Source organism: Moschus berezovskii, chromosome 6 (assembly GCF_049115385.1).
Source record: "Moschus berezovskii isolate FMDL1 chromosome 6, NW_MosBer_1.0, whole genome shotgun sequence".
NCBI classification, from domain to species: Eukaryota; Metazoa; Chordata; class Mammalia; order Artiodactyla; family Moschidae; genus Moschus; species Moschus berezovskii.
Window position 1 is genome coordinate 28,966,542 of NC_142465.1, and position 21,007 is coordinate 28,987,548.

The 21,007-nt window shown below is 41.8% G+C and overlaps 1 protein-coding gene across 3 annotated transcripts in view; it reads right to left on the reverse strand.

Annotated features, from left to right (window-relative positions):
* The window catches only part of FGD6 (FYVE, RhoGEF and PH domain containing 6), a 110,839-nt gene that overhangs the window by 20,565 nt on the left and 69,267 nt on the right, over positions 1-21,007 (reverse strand). For all 3 annotated transcript variants that reach the window (XR_016037562.1, XM_055396105.2, XM_055396106.2), the window contains exons 7-9: positions 19,539-19,695; positions 18,297-18,384; positions 1,586-1,636 (exon numbers count right to left, since the gene is read on the reverse strand). Coding sequence is in view for 2 of the 3 variants with exons in the window: in XM_055396105.2 (XP_055252080.2) it covers positions 1,586-1,636; positions 18,297-18,384; positions 19,539-19,695 (296 nt within the window). In the remaining variant the exon portion in view is untranslated. The remainder of the gene's footprint in view (positions 1-1,585; positions 1,637-18,296; positions 18,385-19,538; positions 19,696-21,007) is intronic.

The following is a 21,007-nucleotide window of genomic DNA, read 5'->3' on the forward strand; positions in this document are numbered from 1 at the left end:
CCATCCCTTTACAAGGCCCTGTGTGACTCTGTTCCTTTAACTCTTCTGCTCACCTTCCAAAGCTATATGATCAACAGTCTCATTTTCTCTCACCCTTGGGCAATCTCATCACTGTACTGCATTGCCTCTGGCCATACAGGGCCTGTCACTGTTCACTGCTTATTCTAAGCCATGTATTTGCTGAAGTGTGTAATTTCCTTTAAACAAGCTCCTTAATCTCTGCCCTGCATCTGTTTTACCGGCAAAATGGAGTTAACAATGCATTTTCTTTGAAGGCAGAAGCCCTGGGACAGATGTTTTCTTGAGGCCTGATCTATTTAAATCTGTCTAAAATATTTATCTTCCTGATGTCCATTCTTCCTCTCATCCACCATCTCCAGTCAATTCATCTCTGGTTCCACTTTCCTTTAAGTAGAACTATGCCTCTTCAATTCTCACACTTTGTTCCCTCTTTCAAATGATTCTATACTGCTCAGTGCATTCTTACTTTAAAGCTATCCGCTTTGTTCTTTACCTGAAGTGTATCACAGACTTCCTTCTTCAACTAAATTATGTTCACCAAAGACAAGAAGCATGTTCTATCCCCCACTCCAATCTTTTCCTTTAAAAAAAGCATCCTTTAAAGCATAACGCTTGTGAATAGAAGATGTTAGAGAAAAAGAAGCAAAATGATGAACAGAATGAATAAGCATCTCTACAAAATGGGTTAAAGACCCTTCAGCTTTGTAATCTGATAATGTAAAGGAGGATGCACAAGAACGTGATCAAAATTCATAAGATGTATGGAGTGGAGATGGATTTGTCTAGGGTGTTTCTGTAGATTAGAACCAGGGATATACCTATGACGTTTAAAAGAGGTAGTTTGGGAATAAATAGAAAAAAGCACTACTATCCCAAATGGAATTAAATCCTTGTGTGTGTGTGTGAAAGAGAGAGAGAAAGAGGGAGAGAGATAGACATACTTGCATGCACACACACACACACACACACACACACACACAGAGTGGATTATCCCATGAATATCAATGAATCCCTGGTACTGTACTGGACTATTTCCCTTAAGTACTATTGGGGTAAGGAGTGGAAGGATGGCAAAGCTAATGCCCATCTTTAAACAGTCCCAGAATAATAGATTATTTTAGACCTTACCTCTAATTTGTATTGTTTGGTCACTTCATGGACTCATGATTTTAAAGCCTGAAAGGACGCTGCAGATCAACTGGTTCAGCCTCTGCTTTCGAAAGCTGGTGGACATTTAGTGAAGGTGAATGCACCCTGGCACAGACAGACTGAGCCCAGGAGGACAAAACTTCCTGACCACACACTATACTGGGACCACCCGTTCAGGAGGCTGGCTCCCACAGCTGACTGACCATGGGCATTTTTGGTCCCTATAATTTCACCTGCATCCAGGCCACTAACACTTTATCTAGTTCTATCTTCATCTGTCCAAAACAGAGTTTAAAAAGGCTTCTTATGAATAAAACACAGTTTAGTATATGGCTTTTGTTACATTTTTACTTTCTAGGTCCAAATGAATGTAACATAAAAACTTCTAACACATGAGACCACAGAAATCATTTACCTTGAGTGTCTCTGTAATCTCCAGAGTCTTCTAAGAGATTTTTCAAATAATCTAGAAAAAAAAAAAAATATATATATATACATAGTATTTAGTACAATAAAGCACTAAGGAAAAAAAAATTAGTCAGCCTTATTAGTCAGACCAATAAGTCAGCCTTATTGGTTAATATACACATTCATTCTGGTTGTGCCAACTTTCTAAAAATGAAAGAATAAAGCCCTGGGGTCAAATTTGAAACGAGGACACAGAATCAGAGCTAAGAAAGAGCCTAGAGGTTGCACTGGTGATTTTAGAGATGAGTAATCGGGCTACTGAGGACACGTCTCACCCAAGTAATCCCACTTCTTTGTGGCAGAGCCAGGATCAGAATCCAGCTCTCCTAATGACCAGCTCAACACTTTTACTCCAACACACAGGAAATACCTTAATCCCAAGATCAGCTGTAAGTCTAGTTCCAAAATTCAAGCATTAATAAACTGAATGCCTAAGGGACTCAGACTCATCAATCTTAAGAGTCTAATAATGCCGAGAATACATACCAAAAAAATGCAGTATGTATGTCTAGACCAGTGGTTCTCAAATGGGGGCGACTTTGACCCATCCCCCTCCCAAGACATTTGAAAATGACTGAAGATACTGCAGATGCTGATTGCAGCCATGAAATTAAAAGACGCTTACTCCTTGGAAGGAAAGTTATGACCAACCTAGATAGCATATTAAAAAGCAGAGACATTACTTTGCCAACCAAGGTCCATCTAGTCAAGGCTATGGTTTTTCCAGTGGTCATGTATGGATGTGAGAGTTGGACTGTGAAGAAAGCTGAGCACTGAAGAATTGATGCTTTTGAACTGTGGTGCTGGAGAAGACTCTTGAGAGTCCCTTGGACTGCAAGGAGATCCAACCAGTCCATTCTAAAGGAGATCAATCCTGGGTGTTCATTGGAAGGACTGATGGTAAAGCTGAAACTGCAATACTTTGGCCACCTCATGCGACGAGTTGACTCACTGGAAAAGACTCTGATGCTGGGAGGGATTGGGGACAGGAGAAGACGGGGATGACAGAGAATGAGATGGCTGGATGGCATCACCGACTCGATAGACATGAGTTTGAGTGAACTCCGGGAGTTGGTGATGGACAGGGAGGCCTGGCGTGCTGTGATTCATGGGGTCGCGGAGAGTCGGACACGACTGAGCGACTGAACTGAACTGAAGATATTTCTGATTATCACAAGTGGGTGAAAGGGGACACAGCTGGCAATGAGGGGTTAGAGGCCAGAGATGCCGCTAAACACCTTCCAAATGTACACGATCTTCCTAATGTCAACATTACGACATTGTCAACAGGGCTGCAGTGAAGAAACCCTGGTCCAGATGAAGATGGTCTGTAAATGAGAAACACGGTACACAGCAGCTCTTGCAACACAAAATAAATTAAGGCGATAGGTTATATTTAATAAGCCTTTTAGCATCAAGGAATATTGATGAATTTCAAAGTGACACTTCCTTCTCTGTTGAGAAATGCTGGATGACTTAACTATCAAATTAAAATAAATCCCATTTCCTGTAATTTCAAGACCCTGCTACATGGTCCCTGTTGACTGTTCTGATTTTCTTTCTTGCTACTGCCTTACACCAGCCCTTTGTTCTTAAAGTTTGATTCTGCACAATTTCTTAAACACTTCCTATGTGTTCCCTGGCTCTATAGTTTTTGTCTTTAATGAACGCTTCTTCTGAATCCTTTCTCTGTCTCTGCATATAAATTCTACTCATAATTCATCAAGGCTCATCTCAAACTCCTCCTCCCCTACCAAACTTTCCATTTGAAAGAAATATTCTTTCCCTTTGAATAATACATAACACAGCAGTTACTGTATGCCTCCTATCATATTGTTTTTCATTAGATTCAAGGCTCCTTGTGGGCAGGGCCTGCTCACATCTGACGTAATCTTTCTATTTCTCATACCATTTAGCCAGAGACTTGGCATAAAAGGGACAAGAAATACTTAATGAATTTTTTTTAATTATTTTTTTCATATAGGATTTTGTCTTAGTTTAGGTAAAAGGCAATAAAAGCTAAAATCAATCCTAATTCCTGTGGGAGCTGGGAAATGGAAAGAGGAAAGGCATATTAAAAGACTGAATGCATTTTATCAGATCCAGTCTCCACTACGAGATACCGTAGATGACATTAAGCCTCTGTGAGCCACAGCACAGGTTCTATCTTGCCAGAGACCATCACACCACTTGCGCTCCCCAGGTGGAGATAGTGGTAATGAACACGCCTGCCAATGCAGGAGACATAAGAGATGCAATTTCGATCCCTGGGTCAGGAAGATCTCCTGGAGGAGGGCATGGTAACCCACTCCAATATTCTGGCCTGGAGAATCCCATGAACAGAGGAGCCTGGCAGGCTACATTCCATGGGGTTGCAAAGAGACACGACTGAAGTGAGTTAGTAGCATGCAATCTCCACTTAGCAATATTATGGAACAAAGATAATTTCATCCCATGGATTTATGAAGTCATCCTCAAAAAGGCACGAAGAGAAACTTGGACATTGGTGCCAGCTTTTCAAACTTAATATATGACATAAACATACACACCCAACTGTTGAAACTATACGTCTTTGAGACACTGATCCAAGAACATGTGTGAGTCTAGACATGAACACTGTAACGACCCAGCCCTGGCAGTATGTCACGGTGAGATACTGTGGGAGACGGCATTAAGCTTCTGTGAGCCACAGCAGAGGTTCTATCTCACCAGAGGCCATCACAAGCAATTTAGACCCAAAACTAATCCGAACATACATTGGAGAGCATTCTTCCAACTAAATATGAAAATCTCCAAAACTAACAAAATATATTGACCATATACTATACTTAGCCTCATCCAGGGATGAAAAATGAACTTAATCTCACTCTGACCCCACTCAGAATGCATTCCCTGTATAAGTTATCTTTTGTGAATTCAAATATTTAACTTTTCCATGAGTGACAGGGTTAGGAAGAAAAACATACTCTTTTTAGGCTACCTCATTAATCAAAAGGGATGTTCCTTTAAGCCTGGGAGAGCAGAAGAGTGCAGAAATGAAAGCAGATTTACCTAAGCATCAGATTCACAACAAGTTCCTATTTTGTCTCTGATTCTTGTTCTTTAATATAGAAACATATCCATGCAAACTGACACATTTCTCTAAACCAAAAGAGGTCACTGGAGGTTGTCCGTATTAGGAAATCCTGACCTCAGAATCACTATGCTGAGCCTGATAATCTTCTGAGTTGCATTTTCTTCTCTTGTACTCAAGTTCAGCTATTGCTCGCCAACCTAAACTTTTAGGAACAAAGTGGAAAGACACAAATTGGCTGAGCAAAAACCCCACCATGAAGCTGTTGCAAAATCATACTATTAATCAAGGAGATAACGGGGTTAAGTTTACTTTCCTTGCCAATTAAAAAAAACAACAACAACTTAAAATTCAACTTTCAAAATTCAGCTTTCCAAAAGTGAATTTTAGAATTTCAACTTTCTAATGTATTCATCTGTATTTTCAGGTTATCTCATTGCAGTACATCTTCCTTTTGAGAACTTTTACGTTTTCTAGGAAGACCCAACCATGATCCCCTCAGTTAAGAATCACTCCATGCCTTAACTACAGAATGAGCAGGAGACTGATCACCCTCTGAGTCAAATGGAAGGAGCAATGAAATCAGCAGCTGTCCCAGTGACTGTCATAACCCAGGTGAAACACAGGAAGGGAGGCCAGACAGACATGCCTGCACTGGTCATATGGAATTGTTCACGACATATCATTTAGGTCCTAGTATCCTGCTGGCCACCGGATGAGAATAACTGACTCATCTGAAAAGACCCTAATGCTGGGAAAGACGGAAGGCAGGAGGAGAAGGGGATGACAGAGGATGAGACGGCTGGATGGCCTCACCGACTCGATGGACATGAATACATGAATTTGAGTAAGCTCCGGGAGTTGGTGATGGACAGGGAAGCCTGGTGTGTTGCAGTCCATGGAGTCGCAAAGAGTTGGACACGACTGAGCAACTGAACTGAACTGATCCTGTTGGAGATCATTTTAAAAAATGAGAACACAGGAGTCATTTTGACTTGCCACACTGGATTTATAGTATTCCGTGACTTTCCAGTTTTCAACAAATCAAGTAAAGCATTTTTCAAAACTTCAGTAATAAAAATGCCTCAAATGCTATTGAAGTTATTTATGTCAAAGAAAAACAGGCTGGTGAGGTCTGCATGGGCACCACAAAATGTACTTTCTGGCCACCAGGTGGCACCATTGATTAATAAAGATTAATTAATCCCCATAATCACCATCATCCAACAGTAGCAGCACAAAACTATAATTTAGCATGTGCAGCCTCAAGGATTAAGCAAGTTAATTTTGTCCTCATATATAAGGACATATTCTTTCATGTTCTCATAAAAGAGTGAGAATCTAAAAAACACCATATCTTGTTAGAGCTCTAAGTTTTCAATATATGGACTCCTAGTACTCACCTAGTGGAGAAGAAAATGGCAGCCCACTCCAGTGTTCTTGCCTGGAGAATCCCAGGGACGGGGGACCCTGGTGGGCTTCTGTCTACGGGGTCACACAGAGTCGGACATGACTGAAGTGACGCAGCAGCAGCAATACTCACCTAGAGCCAGACATCCTGGAATGTGAAGTCAAGTGGGCCTTAGGAAGCATCACTACGAACAAAGCTAACAGAGGTGATGGAATTCCAGTTGAGCTATTTCAAATCCTGAAAGATGATGCTGTGAAAATGCTGCACTCAATATGCCAGCAAATTTGGAAAACTCAGCAATGGCCACAGGACTGGAAAAGGTCAGTTTTCATTCCAATACCAAAGAAGGGCAATGCCAAAAAATGCTCAAACTACCACACAATTGCACTCATCTCACACGCTAGTAGTCACGCTCAAAATTTTCCAAGCCAGGCTTCAGCAATACGTGAATCGTGAACTTCCAGATGTTCAAACTGGTTTTAGAAAAAGCAGAGGAACCAGAGAACAAATTGCCAACATCCATTGGATCATCGAAAAAGCAAGAGAGTTCCAGAAAAACATCTATTTCTGCTTTATTGACTATGCCAAAGTCTTTGACTGTGTGGATCACAACAAACTGTGGAAAATTCTTCTAGAGATGGGAATACCAGACCACCTGACCTGCCTCTTGAGAAACCTGTATGCAGGTCGGGAAGCAACAGTTAGAACTGGACATGGAACAACAGACTGGTTCCAAATAGGAAAAGGAGTATGTCAAGGCTGTATATTGTCACCCTGCTTATTTAACTTATATGCAGAGTACATCATGAGGAACGCTGGGCTGGAAGAAGCAAAAGTTGGAATCAAGACTGCTGGGAGAAATATCAGTAACCTCAGATATGTAGATGACACCACCCTTATGGCAGAAAGTGAAGAGGAACTCAAAAGCCTCCTGATGAAAGTGAAAGAGGAGAGTGAAAAAGTTGGCTTAAAGCTCAACATTCAGAAAACAAAGATCATGGCATCCAGTCCCATCACTTCATGGGAAATAGATGGGGAAACAGTGGAAATAGTGGCTGACTTTATTTTGGGGGGCTCCAAAATCACTGCAGATGCTGAGAGCAGCCATGAAATTAAAAGACACTTACTTCTTGGAAGGAAAGTTATGACCAACCTAGATAGCATATTTCCAGTGTTTCTGCCTGGAAAATCCCAGGGACGGGGGAGCCTGGTGGGTTGCCATCTATGGGGTCGCACAGAGTCGGACACGACTGAAGCGACTTAGCAGCAGCAGCAGCAGATAGCATATTAAAAAGCAAAGATATTACTTTGTCAACAAAGGTCCATCTAGTCAAGGCTATGGTTTTTCCCGTGGTCAGGTACGCATGTGACAGTTGGACTGTGAGGAAAGCTGAGCTTGAAGAATTGATGCTTTTGAACTGTGGTGTTGGAGAAGACTCTTGAGAGTCCCCTGGACTGCAAGGAGATCCAACCAGTCCATCCTAAAGGAGATCAGTCCTGGGTGTTCACTGGAAGGACTGATGCTGAAGCTGAAACTCCAATACTTTGGCCACCTCATGCGACGAGTTGACTCACTGGAAAAGACCCTGATCCTGGGAGGGATTGGGGGCAGGAGGAAAAGGGGACGACAGAGGATGAGATGGCTGGATGGCATCACCGACTTGATGGACATGAGTTTGGGTAAACTCCAGGAGTTGGTGATGGACATGCAGGCCTGGCGTGCTGCGATTCATGGGGTTGCAGAGAGTCAGACACGACTGAGCGACTGAACTGAACTGAACTAAGTAAACCTTACCATTCCTTGATTGCCTAATCAATGAATAAGGAACTTAAAGCAGAAAACTATTCAGAGGTATAGTAACCATTTCCTAAAGAAGAGTCATCTGTGAGAATCGGGAACTTTTTAATTCAACAGTACCCAGTCAGATTCCTGGACTGTTTGCTCAGAAACGGTTGACGGCAAAGAACAGAGGAAATGAGCATGTAGGAAGGGTAGCGTTCCAAAGCTGAGTGTTTCGATTTTGAGGACATGGTTCTATGCTGTCAGTTATCGCTTTAAACACAAATGCTAAACTATGGATTGCAGGAGGACCAGGCGCCTAATTAATTACTCTTATATTCCGTTCCGTTCCGTCGCTCAGTCGTGTCCGACTCTTTGCAACCCCGTGGACTGTAGCCTACCAGGCTTCTCCGTCCATGGGATTCTCCAGGCAAGAATACTGGAGTGGGTTACCTTTCCTTCTCCAGGGGATCTTCCCGACCCAGGGATCGAACCCGGGTCTCCCGCATTGGAGGCAGATGCATTAACCTCTGAGCCACCAGGGAAGCCCTTATATTACCAGCATCTAAAATAATATGCAATAAAATTGCATATTCAGCAAATGTTTCCTGAATTTATGATGGACTAAATGACATTCACTTAGGGTTTACCACTTTTTGCTCTGTATTTTATTAAGCAGCTGAGATGATGCTCGGAGGGTCTGATTAATTAAAAAGTGTTCCAGTCTTTGCTCTAATTCTCCTGCTTCTCAAATATGGAGAACTCAGTTGGGAACCCTTCTCAGTTCAGTATGTGGTCCAGAACTGCCGAAGATAGGAAAGTGACCTTTCCAGGCTCTCAAGCTCACAAATTCTTGCTCTTGGAAAGCTGACAATGCCTTTCTGTGAATTAAAAGGACCATTTATTTCTCAGGACTTCCTCCATGGTCCAGTGCTTCCTAATGCAGGAGCTGTGGGTTTGCTCAGGGAACTAAGATCCCACATGCCTCATGCCACAGCCAAAAAGTTTTTTAAAAAATTAAAAAGTCCGATTCTCCTGGGCTGATGCAGTCCTTCACCAGGGTACCCAATAAGGTGAGCAGAGTGAAGGCTGGACTTGGAACTCAGCGGGGAGCCCATCAGGACATAGCCACGTGAGGCAACACTGGCCTATCTTAATACTTTGATCAGTCTGGTCCAGAGGGGCATGCCCAAAGAACTCACAAACCAAACCTGATGTCAGGCTCATCGTAGGGCAAAATTTTAGAGCAGGTCTTATAATGGACAGACTCTCCCTTCAGTTCCTTTTTAGCAGGACAGGTTGGCTTGGCATATCCAGAATGCCCTTAGAGGAGTCAACCCCAGAGGGAAGTCTCTCAACAAACGTAAACATCCATTATTTTTACTTCACCGAGATTGCTTTTCTTTGTGGACAAGGTTTTCCAAGCATTAAGGCTGCCAGTTTACCAAGTGAAATATACAGTTTACCAAGTTTACCAAGTGAAATATACAGAAATGGCTTCGTTGAGGCCAAGGCCCACTAAAAGAACCTTATTCATATTTGGTCCCCACCACCCGTTATCAAAGGATCACAGTTGCAAATAAAGTATTTTGAACTGCAAAAGAACAAGAGCTGAGCTAATTACAATAGGAATTTTGACTGTTACGACCCTCCCATTTCACAAGGATGGAGCTGCCTTATATCAAGGGCTTTGGATTCCTTAGAGACGAAATTCTTTGGCTGGTGTCCAGGACAGCCCTGCCTTTCATCATGCTTTGCTCTAGAGAAAATGTTAGAATCATTTTAGATGTAGAAAATTAGCCCATGGATTTCAAACAAACACTTGCTAGGCAGAGGTTTGAATTTTCAGAAGCAAAAGTTTCAATATTCAGTGGGGATTTTTAAAAGTCACGCATTAATCTGATTCTGATCTTTTGTAGTATCTGCTTATTCAGTTCAGTTCAGTTCAGTGGCTCAGTCGTGTCCGACTCTTTGAGACCCCATGAATCACAGCACGCTAGGCCTCCCTGTCCATCACCAACTCCCGGAGTTCACTCAAACTTATGTCCATCGAGTCGGTGATGCCATCCAGCCATCTCATTCTCTGTTGTCCCCTTCTCCTCCCGCCCCCAATCCTTCCTAGCATCAGACTCTTTTCCAGTGAGTCAACTTGTCGCATGAGGTGGCCAAAGTATTCGAGTTTCAGCTTTAGCATCAGTCCTTCCAATGAACTAGCCTGTTCACAACTCAAATTTATAGCTTCAGAACACTACAGCAGATGTTTTCAATATCCCATTTTTCTATCAAAATGGGAAATCCTGGATTTCTAAAACCTCGAGGGAGTTAATGCCATCCTAGACTGAAGGCCAAGATTATAGGAAAAGTAATATAATACGTTGTTAAAGTCACTTATAGTATAACATAAATATCTTGAACAAGATCAAAGAAACTACCTGATCTGAATTTAATCAAAGTTCAAAGGATTGCTTCCTCCGCCACATACAGAAATGGAAAAAAATACTTCAGAGGAATTTTTAAATTATACTTTTCATTATATTTTCTCCACTATCCCCAATGATTCACCTTGTTTCAACGCCAATGTAGTAACTTTCCACAAATAAAAGGTTTTTTACTGAAACTTTTATAGTGCATATAACACAATAGAGACCTCCCTGCCCCAACAAATAAACTCCAAAATCCTAACAGCAGCAGCAAAAACAATCCTGAAATGATACATGATAGTCATCCCTGAATGGTAGAAGATGAAAAGGGACTTTTTTTTGTATTATGTAACATACTTTTCACACACACAAAAGTGAAAAGTGAAAGTCACTCAGTCATGTCCGACTCTTTGTGACCCCATGGACTATACAGTCCATGGAATTCTCCAGGCCAGAATACTGGAGTGGGTAGCCTTTCCCTTCTCCAGGGGATCTTTCCAACCCAGGGATCGAACCCAGGTCTCCTGCATTGCAAGCACATTCTTTACCAAATGAGCCACAAGGGAAGCCCAAAAGTGCACTTCTCCCACCGAGTCAGCCAGGAAAGATTCCTTCGAAAAAGAAAAGGTGATGCTTACAAAAATAAATCCTCAGAATCTTCTCACTCAAACAAATGACCAGATCAATATAAATTCTAGGCAAGAAGAGGAAGAGCTGGGAGGGAACCTGAGGGGTTGGGTGTGGCTCCCAATGAATAGGACTATAAGCTCCATAAGGGCAGGGACCACCACTGTGTTGTGCATACAGGTGCCCAGCTCAGTGCCAGCCACGTGAATACTGGTTGAATGAGTACGCGGTCGATGAATGGAGGAGAAAATCTGCCCTTGACAGTTAGGTTTGAGGACAGAGTCAGATAATGAATGCAGCCAGAGCAAAGGAAAGTGAGGCTTGCACAATTCTTCAGTTACAAAGAACACGTTTAATAGCTGTAGTCTTTATACTGTGGACAAACAATTTTTTTTCTAAAGTAAGATTTAACTTTTTAGAGCAGTTTTACATTTACAGCTAAGGAGAAGATGTGAAGACCTCCTACATATTCCCTGCCCTCACACATGCACAGTCTCCCCCATCATCATCATACCCGATCTGAGTGGTACGTATCACACAACGGAGGGACCTACACTGACACACCATAATCACCTCAAATTCAGTTTCCATTACAGTTCATTCTTGACTTTGCATAAATGTGTAATGACACGTATCCATCATTGTGGTAGGATAAGCAAGTTTTCAACTTTCCTAAAAAAGCAAAAAAAGTATGTCTGCGAAATGACAGAAAATATATACAGCTATCCCTAGCTATCTGTGGGAGATTTAGTTCCAGCACTCTGCTCAGATACCAAAATCTGGATGCTCAATTCGCTTATATAAGATGGTACAGTACAGTCAGCCCTCGCTGTGTGTGGGTTGTGAGTCTGCAGACACCGGAGGCCAACTGCAGCGTCTCTGCTCCCAGTTCCTGGCCCAAAGCTCCCCACATCTTTACAATCTTCTAAATGACAGAAACAGCAGGAGCATCTTTTGTCCTAATATCTGGATTCCCTGGTGGCTCAGATGGTAAAGAGTCTGCCTCCAGTGTGGGAGGCCTGGCTTTATCCCTGGGTAGGGATGATCCACTGGAGAAGGAAATGCAACCCACTCCAGTATTCTTGCCTGGGAAATCCCATGGACAGAAGAGCCTGGTGGGCTACAGTCCATGGGGTCACAAAGAGTCAGACATAACTGAGCAACTTCCCTTTCTTTCTTTCTGTTCTTTGACCTTAGTTCTGACAAAAATGGGCTTGCCAGGATAAGTTAGTGGTAAAGAACCCGCCCATCAATGCAGGAGACATAAGAAACATAGGTTCGATCCCTGGGTCTGGAAGATCCCCTGGAGGCGGGGAAGGCAACCTACTTCCATTCTTGCCTGGAGAATTCCATGGACAGGGGAGCCTGGCGGGCTACAGTCCATAGGGTCACAAAGAGTTGGACATGACTGGAGCGACTTAGTGCTTACATGCACAAGTACGTGTGCGCGTGCACACACACACATACACACACTCCCCACAAAGCTGCATTGGAATTTCCTAGGTGACAATAGTATCTTTTGTTGTAACAAGGTGACTCTTAGTGGGCTCTTAAATGGGGATGGGTCACCAGAAAGATGAAACCATGATTAAATGCTTGAAACTTTGAGCACCACTCTCCATCCTCCAGGAAAGGGAGAGGGACTAGAAGTGGAGTTAATGATGGGCCATGCCTCCATGATGAAGCCTCCATAAAAATACCAGAGGACAGGATTTGGTGGGGTTCTAGGGAGCTGGAGTGCCCAGAGAGGGCATTGCAGTTCCAACCCACGTACTTAGCCCTAAGTATCTCTTCCATATGAAGCTCATTTTTATGCTTTATCATAGTGATATAGTGAAATCGCTCAGTCGTGTCTGACTCTTTGCGACCCCATGGACAGTAGCCTGCACCAGGCTCCTCTGTCCATGGGATTTTCTAGGCAAGAGTACTGGAGTGGGTTGCCATTTCCTTCTTCAGGGAATCTTCCCAACCCAGGGATCAAACCCAGGTCTCCCGCATTGATAGACAGACGCTTTACCGTCTGAGCCACAAGGGAAGCCCCCTTTTACAATAAACCAGTAAATGTAAACAGGTGTTCCCCTGAACTCTGTGAGCCATTCTAGCAAATTGTGAAACCTAAGGAGAAAGTCATGGGAACCCAGATTTACAGTCCATCAGTCAGACAGAGGTTGCAGCCTGAGACTTGTGAATGGCACCTGAAGTTTGGAAGGGTCAGTCTTGTGGGACTGAGCCCACTATGTCTAGGCAGATAGTGTCAGAACTGAATTAAATGACAGCAGCAGTCTTCAACCTTTGTGGCACCAGGAACCAGTTTTGTGGAAGACAATTTTCCCATGGCCCAGGGGTGGGGGGACGGTTTTGGGATGATTCAAGTGCATTACATTTATTTATTGTGTACTTTACTTCTATTATTATTAAACATGAGCTCCACCTCAGATTATCAGGCGTTAGATGCCAGAGGTTGGGGACCCCTGAATTAGAAGACACTGAGCTGGTGCTGAAAAGAATCGCTTGGTATAGGGGAAAAAAGCTCATATATCTGGTGTTAGTAGTGTTGAGTGTGGTGGTGTGAGAGCCAATGCGAGACACAGGAGGAGTGTGTTTTTTCCCAAGGTCTGATAAGAACAGCATGACCAGTAGGAAGATACTGCCATAACTTGGCATGAGTTTAGAAAGGTCTGGCCTGGATCATAAAAAGGGAAATGGAAAGAACAGGAAGCAGAGCAGAGGAAAACTAGTCAGCAAATCCTACGACGGAGGCAAGACGGGGAAAGGGAAGCACTTCAGTCCTTTCCACAGGTTTGTTTCTGGATAACTGGAAGACCGTTTTTACTCTTAAAAGCAATTTATCGATCCATCCATCCAGGAAATGTTCACTGGCACTACGGAATTCTCAACCAACGCTGCTTATTTCTCGGAGCCCTTTCAGTTTATTGAGTCCCTGTTATGTTCCAGAATCGATGCAGGCACTGAGTTAGGATAAAAAAGATAGTCTCTACCCTGAACTGATGAGGAGGTAGAAAATAAAAATTAATGTTGTTTCTTCAGCAGCATCTGTGTGTTTAAAAAAAACTGCTCCCTCACTGTTGCCTCAAGATCCCTCTTTGTCCTAACTCCAAACAGGGTTTGGGCCCCACAGATATAAAGATCTGGCCAGATCCACTGGTCTTAAGTGGCCAAAATAAAGAAAAAATTTACAGGTTTCTCTTCTTAAATTAAGTCACTTTATTTTACTACTTAAAAAAAAAGTCTGATCTTAAGCATTTCATTGTACAACAGACATATTTTCTTTGATCCTATTTTGAGTTGAGTTTAAAAAAACATTATCAAGAATTTAGTTGGAAATTTTACTACAATGAAGGAAGAGAGAGCCTAAAAACAATACCCACTAAAACCCCAAATTAGGTCCTGAAGAAAACACTGCAAGACAATAGGATGGTTGTTTGAACAGCAGGGCAGGACTGCTGTATCTGGGGATTTCCACTTAGCTCTCTCTAAAAGAATTCCAAAAGAAACTATCTTATCTGCACTTCATCCCTGCATTTCTCAATCTTCCCTTCCCCAGAAGCCAAAGTGGGCACAAATCTACTTACACCAAGCCGGGCAGGAATCCTTCCGTTTCTCTGCCCAATAAATCAAAGTTGTCAGGAGTTGCCTCAAATAGTCTCACTCTTTCTCTCTGTGCCCCTGGAATTTCTAAAATGGAAATAAAAGTACTTCCCTCATAGGTTTGTTTGGAGGATTAAATCACTGAATTTGTTTATCCAAAGATGAGGATCCAGCTAATTCACACATCTGAATTGATGCTAACTTAAGACCTAAAGTCCAACTTCTAAAAAATCTAAATGCATAGACAGGGGCACTTTGATAACTAACGCAGAAATATCAAGCAAGGAAAAGAAAAATCAGAACATGACAAAAAGGAGTATTGGAAAATCAGAGTTTTAAATAAAAAGACATATAAAACAAACTGTTGGCATCAATTTCCATATGTCCTTAGGATTATATGATCATAGATTCTTAAGTTAATACTATTTGTGTTGCTGGGGCAGGACATTTCAGTTCTCTAGAGAAGAGAACATCCCTGAAATTCCTTCTCTCAATGTTGTCCTTTAGCCTAAAGATATTTTGGTTAAAAGGATGCTTTAAATGTAGCTTAAAATCAACAAAAATTATTTCCTAAATAGCTTTCAAGCAATCCCAAACTGACCCAGATATATTGGGGTACACTAAATTATAAATTATTAATTAAAAGACTCACTTGTCAGGACTTCCTGGTGGTCCAGAAGTTAAGAATCTGCCTGCCAATGCAGAGGATACAGGTTTGATCCCTAGTCTGGGAAGATCCCATATGCTGCACAGGAAATAAATCTGTGTGCTGCAACTACTGAGTCTGCACTCTAGAGCCTGTGCTCCAACAAGAGAAGCCACTGTGATGAGAAGCCCTCACACCTCAACGAAGAGTAGCCACTACTTGCCACAGCTAGAGAGAGCTCGTGGGCAGCAACAAGGCCCAGAGGAGCCACAGAACAACAACAGCAACAAAAACTCACTCATTGACATCAAGGGGTTTATAATCAAATTAAGGAATCAATAGTCAAGTCATACAAATATTAGCAAATAAACAAGACACCAAATACATGTTTACTAAGTCACACTGCACCGATACTAAGGATCAAGGAGAACTGAAGTAATCAGAGATGGCTTTGGAGGGATGGGGCACTCAGGTCAGGGTGGAGGAAGGGAAGGATCTGAATCAGTGAAGAAAAGCCACAGAATGAATATGAAGTCTCTGCTTTACAAAGCCTATGTTCTTCCTTTAACTTTAGTCCTGACTTTGCAACCTTGAACAAGTCATCTATAACCTTTACCTTTCAATAAATCCACAATTACTGCTGCTGCTGCTAAGTCACTTCAGTCGTGTCCGACTCTGTGTGACCCCATAGATGGAAGCCCACCAGGCTCCCCCGTCCCTGGGATTCTCCAGGCAAGAACACTGGAGTGGGCTGCCATTTCCTTCTCCAATGTGTGAAAGTGAAAAGTGAAAGTGAAGTCGCTCAGTCGTGTTCGACCCTTAGCGACCCCACGGACTGCAGCCTACGAGGCTCCTCCATCCATGGGATTTTCCAGGCAAGAGTACTGGAGTGGCTTGCCATTGCCTTCTCCGTCCACAATTACTAAGAGTCCACTATATATAAAGTATTGTACATCATTTAAATAATGTAGATTTTCCAAGTTAAGAAATGGCGGGGGGGCGGGGAGGGCTTTAAGATTAAAGAAGACACAGCTCAAAACTAACCCCAATCTCACATCATCTTGGTTATAAAACAATGAAACAACCGAAACCTGTTCTCTTAAAGAGAATTTTTAAAACTTGCTATTTCACCATTCACCAATTAAAATCAAACCCAGTGTGAAACCTACATTAAACACATGTGTAACTTTTACTTAGATCAGTCATAGTGTGGGAAAAATATTTTCACATGAAAATTTCAGAACCTTGCTCCATTCTTCTCCCATTTGAAAACCATAGTTGTCTTTTGCCACTAAAAACAGTACTTAATTCGACAGCTGTAGAAATAGCCTGAGCCCTTCAATAGCTCATTTATGATAAAGCATTGAATTTATCTAGCAAAAACACAACACATGCATGGGCACTTCCTTTTGCCCTGTGTATTCTAAATCTCTGCCAATTGCAGAGGAAAGAAAGTACAGATGGACAGGATATCCTGAAATTATTTGGTTTGCCTTATGTCACTCCAGAGAGAAATCCAGTGCCTGATTCACAGCGAGAAATTCAAATTAAGTAGAAATATCTAGGGTAGCCAGTCCTGGGGCTGAAGGCAGGCATTCCTCACCAGTGGTTTACCAGGGAAGCTTGGAAGGATGGCTTTGCCTAAAGGGAAATCAATAAATCTTGGCTTTCCAGAATTCACTTCCTTCATTCCATTAAGCTCTTGGCTTAAGAGAAAGTGATTAAGGATAAAAGCATGCATGCCATTTCTTAAGAACACTAACAGGAACCAATTACCTCAAAACCTATTACATAAAATTACAACCGACTGAATTTAGAGTTGTGGAAGCATTCGAATATTCTTGTGGATTTGGACATAATTCCTTAAAAAAAAAATTTTTTTTTTTTTTGGTATGCAGGATCTTAGTTCCCAGACCAGGGACTGAACCTGTACCCACTGCACTGGAAGAAGGGAGTTTTAACCACAGACGTCCAGAGAAGTCCTAGAAACAACTCTTAATGGTACTATATATATATTAAGTCATTGCACATCCAATACATTTCAGAAAATACCAGAGGACCTAATAGTATGTGTTTGATACTATGCTTGGTACTGAGACTATATTGGCTTTTTTGTGATGCCAGACAACTTAATCACTATAAACCCGTTATTTCATCTATGTTAATATGTGAAATATGCATAGCTAGGGTGAAGATTTAAAGAGCCAATGAATATAAAGTCCTGAGCCTCCATTCAAATCAGAGCTTTCTTTTCCTTCTTCTTTTTTAAATGATTACATTGGTAAACAAGACACACAGCCCGGTAATCTTGAAGCTCCAGTAGAAGATACAGACAATGGCCCGACATAGTGACAGTGGTGATGATGATGATAAGGATCTAATAATAGCAGTTAATACTTATTTAGACTTTACTATGAGCAAGGCATTATTCTAAGCACATAGCTCATCAATCAATCCTTATAACAATCCTCTGAAGTAAGTGACTAGGACCATGGTGAAAAAGTGAAAGTGTTTTAAGTCGCTCAGTTGTGTCTGACTCTTCGTGAACCCATGGACTGTAGCCCGCCAGGTTCCTCTGTCCATGGAATTCTCCAGGCAAGAATACTGGACTGGGCAGCCATTCCCTTCTCGAGGGGATCTTTGTAACCCAGGGATCAAACCCCTGCATTGCAGGAGATTTACCATCTGAGCCACCAGGTAAGCCCCAGGGTCATGGTAGTTGATATTCAAATATGTGGGAATTATCCTCTAAACCTCATTCTTGAGTGGCTGGAAAAGCACCTTCTAGGAATTAATAATATTAAGCAGGTAAAATGACCCAAGGCTGTGGGGCTGGGACAGTAAAAGAAGTCCTGAGCAAAACAAACTAACATGTAGGAATGCCCAGAGCAGAGAATGCACATGGATAACCGAAGAACTGGAAGAAGCTCAGTTCTGGGGATGTCTATGTGAGGCCAGCAGCAATGGATAAATGCCTGTGTTAGGAAAAGCAGCTACTGGATAGATAGAAAAACAGAAGTGTTCTCAGGAAAGGCAGGGTGTCCTCAGTGTGACAGGAGTTCCTTGGTTGGTAATCTCCAAGAAAAGCCCACCTGTTAGCAGCAGCCTGTACTGGGGAATCCTCTGAACCGGCTTGAGCAGGTAGTGCTTGAGGGCCAGATTAGCACACCGTGGGCTCATCTGAAAGGAAAGGCATCCAAAGTAAACACGAACATTTTCCTCCAAAGCAAGAGACTCAGATGGAAGTGCTCAGGAAGCCAAGTTTTAAATAGCCAGCAACTCCGGGAGGGGGTTCATGGAGATACTCCCTTTATTTTAAGGCACAACTCCTACGCTGAGAGGGAGACCAGAGCCAACTCACCATGGAGCCCACCCTCTCTTGCAGGTAGGTCTCTGAAATCACTGACTCAGGAGGAGATTCACAGCCCAGAAATAAAACTACTGGGAACTGGATTCAAATAAACATCAGAGCTTGTTGTCAATATACTCATAATAACAACAGTTGGTACTAGGGAGAAGGCAGAAATTAAAGACAACCTGAAAAACAGCCTTGCTAAACAAACCTCTTATAAGCCTTAAGAATGTAAACTTTCTCAGATGAATGGCTACAAAGGACAGCCCCAAATCACAATGTCTATGGAAACATTCGATTCTGGAACCCTTTTGACTTGACCATGAGGACATTTGATTCTGCCTTTAAAGTGTTTTCTGCAGTATGTATAGCAGATACTGGTGCCCAATTCTGAGCCCCACCTTCAGTCTCCATAACAGGTATTAACTGTGGGGCGACAACAAAACGGCCAAGGGAAAACGTCCCTGCATCCTAAGATGTCCTGGGGTTCTCACACAGCTCAAGTGAGAAGGGAAGAGTTTTTTCAAATTTGTTCAGAGGGTTCTATTTGTTTCTAAATATATACCTCCAGGATCTGGTATGCAGAATAATTATGAAAGCATAATGATAATGCATGCTAAGAAAGCATCTGTTGTGCAAGCATCATTAGACATTGGACAGCTAACTTTCCCGTCTTATGTTTTTTTTTTGCTGCCAAGGCAACAGAACAACTCACTGGACAGTGATTAGAACCTGGGCCACAGCTATATATATCTATATCACACTTCCATTCTTAACAGCATGAAGATTTCAGAAGAAAGGAAAAGAGGGAAGAAAAGTCGACACATAATTTCAAAGTTTAATTACCATACCAATTAGAAGAAATCAGCAATATCTTAATACTTCTAAAACTTTTCTAGTTTGGTGTAAATGGAATTTACTGATAGTTTTAGCTTCAAAACAGAGAAACTGGTAGCAAAACAGAGGATGGTAGCAAAAATACCTCAAATTCTCTAACAACAGCAGCAAAACCTGGGTTTTTCTTGCACTGCTCATCCAACAAAGCTATATTCTTATCAAATTCTTTGATGTATGTGGAATACATTTTTAGATATGGTCCCTTCTTTACAAAGATGTCAGCAATTCTTTGTTGTTCCATCCTAAGGAGTGAGAAGGGATAGACAAGAAAGAGTCATTACACTATCCAAAATATATCCACTGATAAGCAGAGTCCCATTTCCAAGCCATCAGTTTATCTTTTTTCCTCTTCTTGTAAGAAATATCCTCTAATGCCCACTCCTTCCCATTTCGATTGTCACCACTGTATTTTGCCCGGACTCTGCCAGTCTTGACTGGTCTCTCTGCTTTTATCATTTCCTGCTTCTGTATAGCCAGAGACTTCAGAAAATTCAGATGAATTTCTAAGATAATTTTTTGTAAGAAGAATGATAAAGTATGGACACGGAAATTCTTTGTAATTACATTTTATTTTAGCATGCCTTTAAAAGAGAGCTTTTAGTCACTCCTCAGTCCTTAAACTGTGTAATTATAATTTTAGTCATTCCTTAGCCCTTAAACTGTATAAGTATAAATTTTATACTTAGACTGTAGTGAAGTATTAATCACTATTTAGCATATCTTCCCAACATGCAGAGGCAAGATATTTCCAAAACAGGCAGAGGTATTTTCCTGGATTATATATAAATAAAGCTTAGAGGGAAATTTTTTTTATCATGAAAGTAGGTGATACACCATGTTGTTGTTTTAATAATTGGGGGTTACCCGTGAACTTCAACAGTAAATCCAACCCCCTAAACCAAACTCGCCACACATTTCCAAAGATGTCACCAAACTTTCTATTACTGTCTAAATATCATAACGGGCTTCCCTGGTGGCTTAGATGGCAAAAAGAATCTGCCTGCAATGTGGGAGACTGGGGTTTGATCCCTGGGTTGGGAAGATCCCCTGGAAAAGGAAATGGCAACCCACTCCAGTATTCTTGGCTAGAGAATTCCATGGACAGAAGAGCCTGGTGGGCTACAGTCCATGGGGTCACAAAGAGTCGGACAGGACTGAGAGACTAACACACAAATACTGGTAATGGCAGTCAACCTTTGGTACTGTTTTCCAGCTGTGAAATCTACAGCATCTACATATATATGTATGTAGATGTATATATTACACATATGTCATATATGTGTAAATTTTCTAAACCAAACAGCAAAATCTCCCTATTCTCCCGGTTAACGGCCTCCTTTAGAAAATGCAGTTTCCTCTTTTTGAGGCTCCAAAAAGAGACATTTAAAAATGTTTCCAACGTGAATATATCAACTAAACCCTCCTCCCAGTCTCAAAAATCTTGATCATCAAAGGGCACCTACAGAAAGTTAAATTGGCCAAATATTGGTCCTTCCTGCTTTTGAGACAACATTACTAAAGAATTTAAAAATGTAGAGTACTGAGCTCAGTACA